The 16541-nt window shown below is 44.0% G+C and overlaps 1 protein-coding gene across 1 annotated transcript in view; it reads right to left on the bottom strand.

Moving 5' to 3' along the window:
* The window catches only part of ACSS1 (acyl-CoA synthetase short chain family member 1), a 131731-nt gene that overhangs the window by 36756 nt on the left and 78434 nt on the right, over nt 1-16541 (bottom strand). The window contains exon 9 of the mRNA XM_077282848.1: nt 705-817. Coding sequence (XP_077138963.1) covers nt 705-817 — 113 coding nt within the window. The remainder of the gene's footprint in view (nt 1-704; nt 818-16541) is intronic.

Here is a 16541-nt window from a genome sequence, read left to right on the forward strand (position 1 = left end):
TCTGTAAGGAAAAACATTTCTCTTCCTGTTTAAAATCTTGTTTCAGCTCACAAAGAGAATAGGTTGTGATCCCATGCTGTCCAGTCTGTAGGGCCAGCGATAGGGGCAAGTAGACTAGGCATCTGCATAGGGCCCCACTACCCCAGGGTTCTCAGCCAGTATAAAGAGGCTGGGAAAAAAAGAGTTAAACGGCTTCAATATTGTTGATCACACTCATTTAATGGCCTGAACTCAGGCATGTAAATACAACAGAAATGTTTCTGTGTGATGGAGCAATATATTAGCATTTGGGGTCCCACTTCAAACTTTTGTCCAGGGCCCCACTTTGTCTAAAATTGTCCCTGCCTTTTTGTATACTCTCATTTGCTTCCTCCCCTGCCCAGGAACTGTGGTATGATCAGACCATATTCCTGCACAGTCAGACACAGCCATTACACAGCACACAGCAGGGGCACATTTATAAGAATCTCTCAACACAGGAACAATTTTTTTTAACACATCCAATTGTGAAAATTATTATTAGTCCATGATCTATTAATTAAAATTATCTTGGTTTCTGGAACAACCCCAAGAGACATCTGTTTGAAGGCCAGTCTGCGGCATTAGGGATTAAAACCAGGTGAGCAGGAAGAAAAAGGAAACAAAACAGAACATCTAAAAAAAAGTTAGATTTGTAAATGATAGTATTGCGACGCATCACTTACATTTTCATTTAGAAGTGTAGGTCTTATCCCAAAAAAAGGTCTCATAGCCATTGCTGGGGTAATCTCTGCATCATTCTCTGAAGGACGAGGTGAAATACAGATCCCTCCAGTTTCTGTAAAACGATGATGATGATAATTATTTATTTATTTACTTATTTATTTATGATGATTATGATGAATCCATAAGCTTTTACAATCTGCTGAGAAACAACTAGCAATATTGTAGCAAAATATACCAACCCTATAGTAAGGGTATGTGCAGTGCACACGTTTACAATTTGCATAAGACAAAATCTCCCATAAATACTAATGTGTTGACAGGAAAAACTGTTTTTGATGCGTTTTTCCAACTTATTATATTTGGGTGAAATCTGCAGCAAAAATTATAAAAGAATTGATATGCTGCAGATTCAAATCTGCAAGGAAAAAATAAGCGACGTGTGCATGAGACTTCGGGAATCTCATTTACATTGCTGGTACAAGGAAATCCTTCAGGCTATGTGACAAAACTACGCAGAAAAAAACATGACAAAATGCAATGTGTGCACAGACCCTAACTCTTCTTTAAAGGGAACCTGTCAGCAGGATTGTGCACAGTAACCTACAGACAGTGTCAGGTCGGTGCCATTATACTGATTAAAATGATACATGGTTGATGAAATCCGTCTTGTGGTTGTTGTTTAATCTGTATTTTCAGTTTTGAGTTAATGATATGCTCGTGCTCCGGGGCGGCCTGTGGGGGGCTTCATGAGGTGCTCTGATTAGGTATTCACCAGTATGGCTTCTGACAGGTCATTCATTGACTTGCCCCCTAGTTTACATAATGAATATTATATATATAGTAATAAAAAATGACCTGCAGCATGATCATATGTGTAATGTGTATTAAATTGTTTTACTTGAGGATATAAGTAAATTCATTTAAAAAAATGCTTCCTCCAAGATGGCACTGCCGCTGCCTGCGCAGTAGCAGCTATCGCCGATCGCAGATAGATGCTACTGCGCAGGCGCCAGCACTGCCATCTAGTAAATAAAAAATGCCTTTTTCGACGAGGGCACTGCCGGGGCCTGCAGAGTAGCATCTATCAAATCGCTGATAGATGCTGCTGCACAGGAGCGGCCAGCGCCATCTTAGTGGAGACAATTAGTGTAGACCCCTTGGCATCCCTGCCCTGTTCAAGGGATCTGCTGACAGCAGCGTTTTATATCAGCTGAATGTGCGTCTTTAGACGCAAATTTAATTGAAATGATGTGCCTGCTGTGGTGGGGAGGTGGGGGAGCAGCAGCGGCAGAGCTGCGGGTCACAGCAGGCAGGAGTGGCTGAAGCCGCTAACCCCTCTGCCCGCTGCTAAAGAGAAATGAATATTCACGACTCTTCCTGTCAATGGGAGTGGAGAGCAGTGAATATTCATTTATCTTTAATAGCGAGAACAGTAAGCACAGCCGCCGGCTTCCTGTGGCCGGGGGATCACGTGTGCCCGCTACTAAAGAGAATGAATATTCACTGCTCTCCATGCCTATGGGACGGGAGAGCAGTGAATATTCATTCCCTTATGTAGCGGGCATAAGTGATTGCCTGGCCGCAGGAAGCAGGCTACTGTGCCCGCTATTAAAGATCAATGAATATTCACTGCTCTCCACTCCTATAGTCCCAGCGTGGAGAGCAGTAAGTATTCCAGCAGCTGTCCTCTGCTTGTAAGCAGCACAGGACGTCACTGCCATGCGCTGGTTATAAAGATAAATCAGCTGCTGGCATCAGAACAAGATGCTGCGAGGGAGCGCAGGGTAGGTAAGTATAATGGTTTATGTGTTTTTTAATGTTTTTCTGATGGGGGTCATGTATAACAAGATAGGGATAAGGGGGCATGTATATGAGGATAGGGATGAGGGGGTCATGCATACCAGGACAGGGAAGAGGGGGCCATGCATATCAGGATGGGGATGAGGAGACCATGCATACCAGGATAGGGAAGAGGGGGCCATGAATACCAGGATGGGGATGAGGAGGCCATGCATACCAGGATAGGGATGAGGGGTCCATGCATACCAGGATGGGGAGGAGGAGGCCATGCATACCAGTATAGGGATGAGGAGGCCAAGCATATCGGTTTAGGGATGAGGGGGCCATGCATACCACAATAGGGATGAGGGAGCCGTGCATATCAGGATGGGGATGAGGAGGCCATGCATACCAGGATAGGGATGAGGGGTCCATGCATACCAGGATAGGGATGATGGGTCCATGCATACCAGGATAGGGATGAGGAGGCCATGCATACCAAGAAAGGGATGAGGAGGCCATGCATAACAGGATAGGAATGAGGGGGGCATGCATACCAGGATGGGGATGAGGGGACTATGCATATCAGGATAGGCATGAGGAGCCCTTGAATACCAGGATAGGGAAGAGGAGGCCATGCATACCAGGATAGGAATGAGGGGGGCATGCATACCAGGATGGGGATTTGAGGGTCATGCATACAAGGATACGGATGAGAGAGCCATGCATACCAGGATGAGGATGAGAGGGCCATGCATACCAGGATAGGAATGAGGGGGCATGCATACCAGGATGGGGATGAGAGAGTCATGCATACAAGGATACAGATGAGAGAGCCATGCATACCAGGATGAGGATGAGAGGGCCATGCATACCAGGATAGGGATGAGGGGGACCATGCATACCAGGATAAGAATGAGGAGGGCATGCATACCAGGATGGGGATGAGAGGGGCATGCATACCAGGATGGGGAAGGGAGCCATGCATACCAGGGTATGGATGAGGGGGGCATACATACCAGGATAGGGATGAGAGAGCCATGAATGCCAGGATAGGGATGAGGAAACCACGCATACCAGAATGGGAATGAGGGGACCATGCATACCAGGATAGGGACGGGGATGGGCACCATGAATACCAGGATAGGGATGGGGATGGACACCATGCATACCAGGATAGAGATCAGGGGGGCATGCATACCAGGATTGGGATAAGGGGGCCATGCACGCCAGGATTGATGACATATATACCAGGATGGGGGATATTAGTACAGAATTTACTACATTTTTTGCTTCACTTTTCTTTCTATTTTCCTCTTCTAAAACCTAGGGACACAATTACAATATGAGGACCTGGATATGGGAACATGACTACAATACGGGGACCTGAATGGGGACATACTTTACCTACAATGTGGGGACCTGAATGGGGCCAAAACTACAATATGGTGACATAACTACAACATGAGGACCTGGATGGGGACATAATTACAATATGGGGACCTGGATAAGTGGACATGGATATGGGGACATGACTACAATATGAAAACCTGAATGGGGACATATCTACAATATGGGGACATAGCTACAATATGGGGACCTGGATGGGGACATATCTACAATATGGGGACCTGGATGGGGATATTTCTATAATATGGGGACCTGGATAGGGACAAAACTACAATATGGGGACATGAATACAATTTGAGGACTGGATGGGGACATGACTACAATATGGGGATGTATCTACAACATGGGGACCTGGATGGGGACATAACTACAATATGAGTACTTTTGTTATCACCACATCCGTAATGATCCAAGCTCTAAAAAAAAAAAAACGTTGAAAAGGTGTATAGAAAAAAAATAGTATCACTAAAAACTTCACTTTGTCCTTCAAAGAATGCAGCCCCCAACTTCTAATTTTTTCTATATGCAGCCCATATACCCAGCTGAGTTTGAGACCCCTTCCCTAAGATATCAAATATCATTTCATACTTCCCATGCTACATATATGGTCACTGGGCAAAGTTTCAAAATATGAGTGCATTTAAGATGTCTTTTAAGCAGGAGAGGAGCAAGATACCGAAAGCAAACATGGCAGAAATGTGCTTACTGTTTACCCTTTCTCCTGGCCTTGGGATTAGGTATTAAACTATGGGTGCAATATTACTGCTCCATGCAGAGATGATCTAAAATATTCATAGGACCCTGATCCAGTGACCATGTTGTTAGTCTGTAGCTGCCGATCGGAACCAGACACCTGAGAACCTTCTCCTACCTGTCAGCTGCCTTAACGCCTTTTCTGATTAGATCCGATGCAAAATCATTGTTGTGGCCTGATAAAGGCATGACGCCGAGGATATCAGTGGATAGGGGCAGAGGTGGGCAGATCTCTGAACCGGCAGTCACGGTCTATCGATATGGCAACTGAATTAGGGCCCTGCTGATCTTTTCGATAATCTCCAATTCCATGCAATTCAAGGGATGCTACTAAGCGTTATACTAATATATATATATATATATATATATATATATATATATATATATATATATATATATATATACGGTACAGACGAAGAGTTTGGACACACCTTCTCGTTTAAAGATTTTTCTGTATTTTCATGACTATGAAAATTGTACATTCATACTGAAGGCATCAAAACTATGATTTAACACATGTGGAATTACATACTTAAAGGGAACCTGTCACCCTCCCAGGCGTTTGTAACTAGAAGAGCCATCTTGTGCAGCACTAATGCTGCATTCTGACAAGGTGGCTCTTTTAGTTATTGTTCGTTGTACTGCAGAAATAATCACTTTTGAATTTGGTCCCTCATACCTGTGAAATCGCCAGGGAGGCAGGTCTTTCCCCCCTCATCCAAACGCCTCCCAGCCGTCAGTCTGCGAGAAGGGCGCTGCCTCCTCGACATTATTCAGTTGTCCAGGCGCCTACGCGGTCATATTCTGCCTTGGGCATGCGCAGTTCGCGCTGCCCGACAACTGACATCACTTGATGTCTTGTTTACTGCGCCTGCAGAATATGACCGCGCAGGCTCCTGGACAACTGAATAATGCCAAGGAGGCGGCGCCCTTCTCGCAGACTGATGGCTGGGAGGCGTTTGGATGAGGGGGAAAGACCTGCCTCCCTGGCGATTTCACAGGTATGAGGGACCAAATTCAAAAGTCATTATTTCTGCAGTACAACGAACAATAACTAATAGGGCCACCTTGTCAGAATGCAGAATTAGTGCTGCACAAAATGGCTCTTTTAGTTACAAACGCCTGGGGGGAGTGACAGGTTCCCTTTAACAAAACAGTGTGAAACAACTGAAACAATGTCCTATATTCTAGGTTCTTCAAAGTAGCCACCTTTTGCCTTGATGACTGCTTTGCACACTCTTGGCATTCTCTTGATGAGCTTCAAGAGGTAGTCACCGGAAATGGTCTTCCAACAATCTTGAAGGAGTTCCCAGAGATGCTTAGCACTTCTTGGCCCTTTTGCCTTCACTCTGCGGTCCAGCTCACCCCAAACCTTCTCGATTGGGTTCAGGTCTGGTGACTGTGGAAGCCAGCTCATCTGGCTTAGCACCCCATCACTCTCCTTCTTGGTCAAAAAGCTCTTACACAGCCTGGAGGTGTGTTTGGGGTCATTGTCCTGTTGAAAAATAAATGATGGTCCAACTAAACGCAAACCGGATGGAATAGCATGCCGCTGCAAGATGCTGTGGTAGCCATGCTGGTTCAGTATGCCTTCAATTTTGAATAAATCCCCAACAGTGTCACCAGCAAAGCACCCCCACACCATCACACCTCCTCCATGTTTCACGGTGGGAAGCAGGCATGTAGAGTCCATCCGTTCACCTTTTCTACGTCGCACAAAGACACGGTGGTTGGAACCAAAGATCTCAAATTTGGACTAATCTGACCAAAGCACAGATTTCCACTGGTCTAATGTCCATCCCTTGTGTTCTTTAGCCCAAACAAGTGTCTTCTGCTTGTTGTCTGTCCTTAGCAGTGGTTTCCTAGCAGCTATTTTACCATGAAGGCCTGCTGCACAAAGTCTCCTCTTAACAGTTGTTGTAGAGATGTGTCTGCTGCTAGAACTCTGTGTGGCATTGACCTGGTCTCTAATCTGAGCTGCTGTTAACCTGCGATTTCTGAGGCTGATGACTCGGATAAACTTATCCTCAGAAGCAGAGGTGACTCTTGGTCTTCCTTTCCTGGGGCAGTCCCCATGTGAGCTAGTTTCTTTGTAGCGCTTGATGGTTTTTGCCACTGCACTTGGGGACACTTTCAAAGTTTTCCCAATTTTTTGGACTGACTGACCTTCATTTCTTAAAGTAATGATGGCCACTCGTTTTTCTTTACTTAGCTGCTTTTTTCTTGCCATAATACAAATTCTAACAGTCTATTCAGTAGAACTATCAGCTGTTTATCCACCAGACTTCTGCACAACACAACTGATGATCCCAACCCCATTTATAAGGCAAGAAATCCCACTTATTAAATCTGACAGGGCACACCTGTGAAGTGAAAACCATTCCCGGTGACTACCTCTTGAAGCTCATCAAGAGAATGCCAAGAGTGTGCAAAGCAGTCATCAACGCAAAAGGTGGCTACTTTGAAGAACCTAGAATATAAGACATATTTTCAGTTGTTTCACACGTTTTTGTTAAGTATATAATTCCACATGTGTTAATTCATAGTTTTGATGCCTTCAGTGTGAATGTACAATTTTCATATAGCAAATAGATAATGGCTGCACTCAATTTTACTGTGCTAAAGCAAGGAAATGTGCGATACATGAAATGTGAATAGCATACTGGCTTGTGAAATCTATGAAAAACACATGAGATGCTTAGCACAAGATTTGGCCAAAAATTGTGAGCCCATCCACCAAACGTCAAGGTAATCTCAGATCGGATGGGTAACTAACCTGTCTGCCTAGTGTGAACACTTACCTATGGCTAATAACGTGGTAAAGCCTGCATTTATAGGAAGGTCAGAACCAACTGTGTTTGGATGTAATTAAAATCACAGCATGGTGAAGGGCGGGGCGTTCAAGTCAGAAAAAACAGTACATAGTAAATATAGGAAAACTGACTGAACAGAAAGCTAGTCTGAACTGGTACATAACCAAAAAAAGTGTTATATAGCAAATAGATAATGGCTGCACTCAATTTGCAGGCTTTACCACGTTATTAGCCATAGGTAAGTGTTCACACTAGGCAGACAGGTTAGTTACCCATCCGATCTGAGATTACCTTGACGTTTGGTGGATGGGCTCACAATTTTTGGCCAAATCTTGTGCTAAGCATCTCGTGTTTTTCATAGATTTCACAAGCCAGTATGCTATTCACATTTCATGTATTGCACATTTCCTTGCTTTAGCACAGTAAAATTGAGTGCAGCCATTATCTATTTGCTATATAAGACTTTTTTTGGTTATGCACCAGTTCAGACTAGATTGCTGTTTAGTCAGTTTTCCTATATTTACTATGTACAATTTTCATAGTCATGAAAATACAGAAAAATCTTTATATAAGGTGTGTCCAAACTTTTGGTCTGTACTGTATATATATACACACACACACACACACACACACACACAGACACTCACACATATGCACAAACATACAGTATGTATGTATTTGTATATATGTATAATATATGGAATATATGTGTCATTAGACAATGGTTGATTTCCTGTAATAGTATTTCTAGGATTATGTGCCATCCATGTTCAAGGCTTTGTCTTAGTCACAAATGAAATTACAAATCTCTCAGTCCTTTCATTAAGGAAAAAATGCACTGTTACACTGTAAGCAGCCATTTTTAACAATTAACTAATCCTCGGCAAAGTGAACTCATTTATCCAGAAGAAGAATTATCCTCTGCCTTATCTGTAAAGACGCAAAGTGAATATATAAAGAGCTTTAGGGCACCAAATTACTTTTATTACTCAGTATTAGGCTATGCTGCCCATTATCTGCATCCTGAGATTAGGCCTTTGGTACCACCACAAATCTTAATCATTCTCATTCTGGATAGATCCGAATTATATGCGTTCAGAGATTTCCGGCTGCAGGATCCAATTTAATTGGACCCTTAAATATTTGCTTTGGCCAAATAGCCAATATGACTATGAGAAGTAGAAACTAACAGAGTTTACAGATAGGAAAGTGATGTTTACAGCTAAAATTCATTGGGCTGCAGGAGGACCACTTAGCAAATTAAAAAGATATTACACAAATCTCTGCAAATTAATTTGACTAAGTACATGCAAATGAGACCCCACTAATTACCGTAACTTAATCGCTTCAAATCTCCTTAAATGAAGCTCAACTGTAATTGGTACAGTAGGTCCCTTGGAAGGCAGCGATGCTTAATACGCATCATGCTTATCCCTCCGAATTGACAATTAACCCTTTCTGGACAAATGTAGGTGACATTGCATTATGGGAACAAAAAGATAATATCAGCCACAAAATCTGTCTCCAATATTCAGCATAATATTGGTCAGATAATTGTCATTCTATATTTTTGTTTATTTTATTCCTTGTTTTTTTTATAGTTTTGTGTATATTTTTTAAGAAATCTAATAACCTGCCTTATAAAAAACAAAATTACATTATTTTTGGACACTATTATTGGTCTTTTATAATGTGCTTTGCTGTATAATCATTATGACTTCTAACCGTTGCTGGAAAATGCACGTACCTGTAGAAAGGAGTGCAATATTTGGAAGTACAGTCATGGCTCCGAGGCCGATGATATGTACAATAGAGCTCTCTCCACCTGTCACAGGTCATTCACAGTACGTTGGTCCACCTTCCAGTACCAGGGCTTAGGTAAGACTTCAACCCCTCTTTCACTACACCACCCTTAGGATATGTTCACACAATACAGACTTGTTGCCAAAATTTCTCCAACTAAAAATGTTTCCATGCATAGAATGGGATTGTTTCTGGGGTTTGGTCCTGAGCTATGGGACATGGGGCATCATTGTAGTGATTTATGTAAGAAGGTTTTTTCCCATTCATTTTTTTGATAGAGAACAATAAGTAGTGTACAGGTTAGAGCCAACCAGTCACAGTATGACGTAACGGTGAAGACTGCGTGCTGGGAAGAGAAAGCTGACCAATTGGTTAGTGGGTCTATATTGCCTTATAGCAGACCTCAGCAAAATGTCGCCTGCGGGCCACATCCAGCCCTCTGGTCTTTCCAGTCCAGCTCACAGACCTGGACAACTAAAAGGCTGAAAACAGTGGCCCAGGAGCTGCACCATGCCCTTCTCCACCCTATCACTGATATCTACATCTTCAGGTGGAGGACATCTGCTGTGTGGAGAGTCAATGCACCAGAGACGGGATAAAAAAAGGGGAGAAGCCAGCGCTGCTTGTGGTCAGAACGCAAAACATAAAGTGCAGATGCACATATTGATTTCTAACTGAGTTTCAAAAATGAGACATTTAGCAAACAATTGATCAATTCCTTGAGCCACCCCGCCACTTCATGGCATTCTCATAATCGGGCAGTCCTACTCTACGTTTTTTATATCCGCCGTGCCATTACGGCCTCTAAAAAGCAAGACCATATTAAATGCAATCTGTACCTGAAGCATTTCTGAATCAATCCCATGGCACCAGAGAGGACAGCACAGATAAAGGTTGACCAGGTCTGGACATAGACATTTCAGGTCCAACCTCCACAATGCCTAACCAGCACCACAGATGAAGGGTGAGACAGGCTTGGACACAGGTCCACAATCAAACAAAGCCTAGGGCAGGGCAGGGCTGCTGTATGTGTGGCTTCTCCCCTTTTGTTTTGATGTTGGTTTGTGGCTGACCACCACTATTGCCGTGCGCGCTGGGTCATTCACACCGTTTTCTCTGTTTTCATTGTGATTAATCTAGGCTGCTGTACACACATACAGCAGCCCTGACCTGCCCCAGGCTCTGTTTTGATTAGTGCACCTGTGCCTGGGCCTGTCTCTCTCTTTATCTATGGTGCTGGTCAGGCAATGTGGACGTCAGATCTGAAATGTCTATGTTTGGACCTGGTCGACCTTTATTTGCAGTGAAAGAGAAATCGGCAAAAGCCATAGCCAGCTCACCAATCAGACCATCAGGTGCGGGGCACGGAGATTTGTCCTGACTCTAGACGCCAAACAGCTGAGATGTACGAAAATCGTGGATACTCCAGCTCCAGTAAGATGGTAAAATTCATGATGGCAACGCGTTTCAATCCCTAGGGATGCGCATGAGTAAGATCCCTAGGGATCGAAACGCGTTGCCATCATCTTGTAATTCACCTGCTTTCACCTGTTACTTGTAAGGATTGTCCTATTTAACTATATGTCGGACGAATAAAGAATTTTACCATCTTACTGGAGCTGGAGTATCCACGATTTTCGTACATCTCACCTTTATTTGCGCATGCCCTTTCTGGCGCCATGGGAGTGATTCAGAAACGCTACAGGTACAGTTTGCATTCAATATTTCCAGATTTTAACACATTTAGGAGGCCGTAATGGCACAGTGAATATAATGAAAAAAAGTAGAGTGGAATTAATGTGGTCTTGCTTTTAACATATTAAGGAGGCCCTAATGGCACAGCGAATATAAAAATCGTAGAGTAGGACTGCCCCAAGAGAATGCCGTGACGTGGCGGGGTGGCTCAAAGAATTGATCAATTGTTTGATAAATGTCTCATTTTGATATATACTTAGAAATTAATATGTGCATGAGCACTTTTTGTATTGCGTTCTGACCACAAGCAGCGCTGGCTTCTCCCCTTTTGACCAGAGATGGGAGCAGACCGCCAGTGGAGCAGAAGCAAGGTGAGTATGTGTTGTTTTTTGTTATATATATTAATATACAGTGGGGCAAAAAAGTATTTAGTCATTCAGCAATAGTGCAAGTTCCACCACTTAAAAAGATGAGAGGCGTCTGTAATTTACATCATAGGTAGACCTCAACTATGGGAGACAAACTGAGAAAAAAAAATCCAGAAAATCACATTGTCTGTTTTTTTATCATTTTATTTGCATATTATGGTGGAAAATAAGTATTTGGTCAGAAACAAACAATCAAGATTTCTGGCTCTCACAGACCTGTAACTTCTTCTTTAAGAGTCTCCTCTTTCCTCCACTCATTACCTGTAGTAATGGCACCTGTTTAAACTTGTTATCAGTATAAAAAAGACACCTGTGCACACCCTCAAACAGTCTGACTCCAAACTCCACTATGGTGAAGACCAAAGAGCTGTCAAAGGACACCAGAAACAAAATTGTAGCCCTGCACCAGGCTGGGAAGACTGAATCTGCAATAGCCAACCAGCTTGGAGTGAAGAAATCAACAGTGGGAGCAATAATTAGAAAATGGAAGACATTCAAGACCATTGATAATCTCCCTCGATCTGGGGCTCCACGCAAAATCCCACCCCGTGGGGTCAGAATGATCACAAGAACGATGAGCAAAAATCCCAGAACCACGCGGGGGGACCTAGTGAATGAACTGCAGAGAGCTGGGACCAATGTAACAAGGCCTACCATAAGTAACACACTACGCCACCATGGACTCAGATCCTGCAGTGCCAGACGTGTCCCACTGCTTAAGCCAGTACATGTCCGGGCCCGTCTGAAGTTTGCTAGAGAGCATTTGGATGATCCAGAGGAGTTTGGGGAGAATGTCCTATGGTCTGATGAAACCAAACTGGAACTGTTTGGTAGAAACACAACTTGTCGTGTTTGGAGGAAAAAGAATACTGAGTTGCATCCATCAAACACCATACCTACTGTAAAGCATGGTGGTGGAAACATCATGCTTTGGGGCTGTTTCTCTGCAAAGGGGCCAGGACGACTGATCCGGGTACATGAAAGAATGAATGGGGCCATGTATCGTGAGATTTTGAGTGCAAACCTCCTTCCATCAGCAAGGGCATTGAAGATGAAACGTGGCTGGGTCTTTCAACATGACAATGATCCAAAGCACACCGCCAGGGCAATGAAGGAGTGGCTTCGTAAGAAGCATTTCAAGGTCCTGGAGTGGCCTAGCCAGTCTCCAGATCTCAACCCTATAGAAAACCTTTGGAGGGAGTTGAAAGTCCGTGTTGCCAAGCGAAAAGCCAAAAACATCACTGCTCTAGAGGAGATCTGCATGGAGGAATGGGCCAACATACCAACAACAGTGTGTGGCAACCTTGTGAAGACTTACAGAAAACGTTTGACCTCTGTCATTGCCAACAAAGGATATATTACAAAGTATTGAGATGAAATTTTGTTTCTGACCAAATACTTATTTTCCACCATAATATGCAAATAAAATGATAAAAAAACAGACAATGTGATTTTCTGGATTTTTTTTTCTCAGTTTGTCTCCCATAGTTGAGGTCTACCTATGATGTAAATTACAGACGCCTCTCATCTTTTTAAGTGGTGGAACTTGCACTATTGCTGACTGACTAAATACTTTTTTGCCCCACTGTATATACCGTATGTATGGGATGTGTACCTCTATATAAGTGGCTATGTAAGGGTTTATACTGGAAGGAGGCTATATGAGGGCTCATACTGTAAATAGGAGGCTATGTGAAGGCTCATACTGTATTTAGAGGGCCTAATTAGGGGCTCAAACTGTATATAGGGTGCTATGTGGGGTCTCATACTGTATATAGGGGACTTTGTGTGGGCTCATACTGTATATGAGAGGCTCCTACTGAATATAGGGGTGCTATGTGGGGTCTCATACTGCATATAGGGAGACTGTGTGGGGCTCATTCTCTATAGAGCCAGACTATGTGGGGGCTCAAACTGTATCTAAGGGGCTGTCTGGGGGTTCATACTGTATATATGGGGCTGAATGCGAACTCATACAATATATAGGGGGTGTCAGCATACTTAATTCTTCTCAACATTAAGTGATACTATATAAAATAATAATAATCAATATGTTAATATTTAGCACAATTAATTTCAGCCTATTGGTTCAGCCCTCCGTGGTCACGGTCTCTCACGTAGCCCCTTGGGAAAATTAATTTCCCACCCCTGCCTTATAGGATTGCTACTTCCAATAGATGATGCTAGAGTTCCTGTTCTCTTCCTCTGTCAAGAGGATATTTGCATATATTATTTCCAAGGAAGCATTTCATAATCTTCATGTCTCCTGAAGCCGGCTTGATGGTCTCGTTAAGGTGAAACTTAGACCTACAGTTAGTTCCTGTGCGACTCCCCGTCTGCCAACAGTTTCCCAGTATGAACTGTTATGACCTGGTGGTTAAGAGGCCACACTGATATGACCTGGTGGCTAAAACGCAACATGGGACGAGCTCTGAGGAGGTGGTATCTCTACTGACCGCAGTTCCTAATCCTAACAACAACACTAGTAATAGCCGTGGGATGTTCCTGACTCTCCCTAGACACCTCGTCACAGCCTAAGAGCTAACTACCCCTAAAGTAGGAAATAGAAAGCTATCTTGACTCAGAGAAAACCCCCAAAGGAAAGACAGCCCCCCACAAATATTGACTGTGAGTGGAGAGGGAAATGACGTACACAGAAATGAAATCAGTTTTCAGCAAAGGAGGCCAATACTAAACTTGATAGACAGAGAGAAAAGGATACTGTGCGGTCAGTATTAAAAACTACAAAAATCCAGGCAGAGTTTACAAAAATGAACTCCACACCGACTCACGGTGTGGAGGGGCAAATCTGCTTTCCCAGAGCTTCCAGCTAGCCTGAATATGACATAGTGACAAGCTGGACAAAAAGAGACATATTTGCAGAGCAATAGAGTCCAAACAAATGGACAAACAAAAACTAGCAAAAACTTATCTTTTGCTGACAAGGACAGGCCATATGAGAAATCCAAGGAGAGAACCAAATCCAACCAAGAACATTGACAGCTGGCATGAACTAAAGCCCAGAGCAGGTTTAAATAACAAACCCAGGCAAGGCGATCAGTGGAGGCAGCTGCTACAGCTACCTAAAGGAGCAGCAGTTCCACTCGAAACCACCAGAGGGAGCCCAAGGGCAGAACTCACAAAAATACCATTAGCAGCCACAGGAGGGAGCTCCAGAACGGAATTCACAACAGTACCCCCCCCCCCCGAGGAGGGGTCACCGAACCCTCACCAGAGCTCCCAGGGCGATCAGGACGAGCCAAATGGAAAGCACGAACCAAATCGGCAGCATGAACATCGGAGGCAACAACCCAAGAATTATCCTCCTGGCCATACCCCTTCCACTTGACCAGATATTGGAGCTTCCGCCTCGAAAAACGAGAATCCAAAATCTTCTCCACCACATATTCCAATTCCCCCTCAACCAACACCAGAGCAGGAGGATCAACGGAGGGAACCATAGGTACCACATATCTCCGCAACAAGGATCTATGGAACACATTATGAATGGAAAAAGAAGCTGGAAGGGCCAAACGAAAAGACACCGGATTGATAATTTCAGAAATCTTATAAGGCCCAATAAAGCGAGGCTTGAAATTAGGGGAAGAAACCTTCATAGGAACATGACGAGAAGACAACCAGACCAAATCCCCAACACGAAGCCGGGGACCAACACACCGACGACGGTTAGCAAAACGTTGAGCCTTATCCTGAGACAACGTCAAATTGTCCACCACATGAGTCCAAATTTGCTGCAACCTGTCCACCACAGAATCCACACCAGGACAGTCAGAAGGCTCAAGCTGCCCCGAAGAAAAACGAGGACGAAAACCAAAGTTACAAAAAAAAGGCGAAACCAAGGTAGCCGAACTAGCCCGATTATTAAGGGCAAACTCGGCCAACGGCAAAAAGGTCACCCAATCATCCTGATCAGCAGACACGAAGCATCTCAAATAGGTTTCCAAGGTCTGATTGGTTCGCTCCGTTTGCCCATTTGTCTGAGGATGGAATGCTGAAGAAAAAGACAAATCAATGCCCATTCTAGCACAAAAGGACCGCCAAAACCTAGAAACGAACTGGGAACCTCTGTCAGACACAATATTCTCCGGAATACCATGTAAACGAACCACATGCTGAAAAAATAATGGAACCAAATCAGAGGAGGAAGGCAACTTAGGCAACGGTAACAAATGGACCATATTAGAAAAACGGTCACAAACCACCCAGATGACAGACATCTTCTGAGAAACAGGAAGATCAGAAATAAAATCCATGGAAATATGCGTCCAGGGCCTCTCAGGAATAGGCAAAGGCAAAAGCAACCCACTGGCACGGGAACAGCAAGGCTTAGCCCGAGCACAGGTCCCACAGGACTGCACAAACGAACGCACATCCCGTGACAAGGAAGGCCACCAAAAGGACCTAGCCACCAAATCTTGGGTACCGAAAATCCCAGGGTGACCAGCCAACACCGAACAATGAACCTCAGAAATTACCCTGCTAGTCCATCTATCAGGAACAAACAGTCTCCCCACTGGACAGCGGTCAGGTTTATCAGCCTGAAACTCCTGAAGTACCCGCCGCAAATCAGGGGAGATGGCAGAAAGAATCACCCCCTCCTTGAGGATCCCAGCCGGCTCAAGAATTCCCAGAGAGTCAGGCAAAAAACTCCTAGAAAGGGCATCAGCCTTGACATTCTTAGATCCTGGAATATACGAGACCACAAAATCAAAACGGGAGAAAAACAGAGACCACCGAGCTTGTCTAGGATTCAACCGCTTAGCAGACTCGAGGTAAATCAGATTCTTATGATCAGTCAAGACCACCACGCGATGCTTGGCTCCCTCAAGCCAATGTCGCCACTCCTCAAATGCCCACTTCATAGCCAACAACTCCCGATTGCCGACATCATAATTACGCTCAGCAGGCGAAAACTTTCTGGAGAAGAAAGCACATGGTTTCATCAAAGAGCCATCAGAATTTCTCTGAGACAAAACAGCCCCTGCCCCAATCCCAGAAGCATCAACATCAACCTGAAAAGGGAGCGAAACATCTGGCTGACGCAACACAGGGGCAGAAGTAAAATGACATTTAAGCTCCTGAAAGGCCTCAACAGCCGCAGAGGACCAATTCATCACATCAGCGCCCTTCTTCG

This window comes from Ranitomeya variabilis, chromosome 2, assembly GCF_051348905.1.
Source record: "Ranitomeya variabilis isolate aRanVar5 chromosome 2, aRanVar5.hap1, whole genome shotgun sequence".
Taxonomy (NCBI): Eukaryota; Metazoa; Chordata; class Amphibia; order Anura; family Dendrobatidae; genus Ranitomeya; species Ranitomeya variabilis.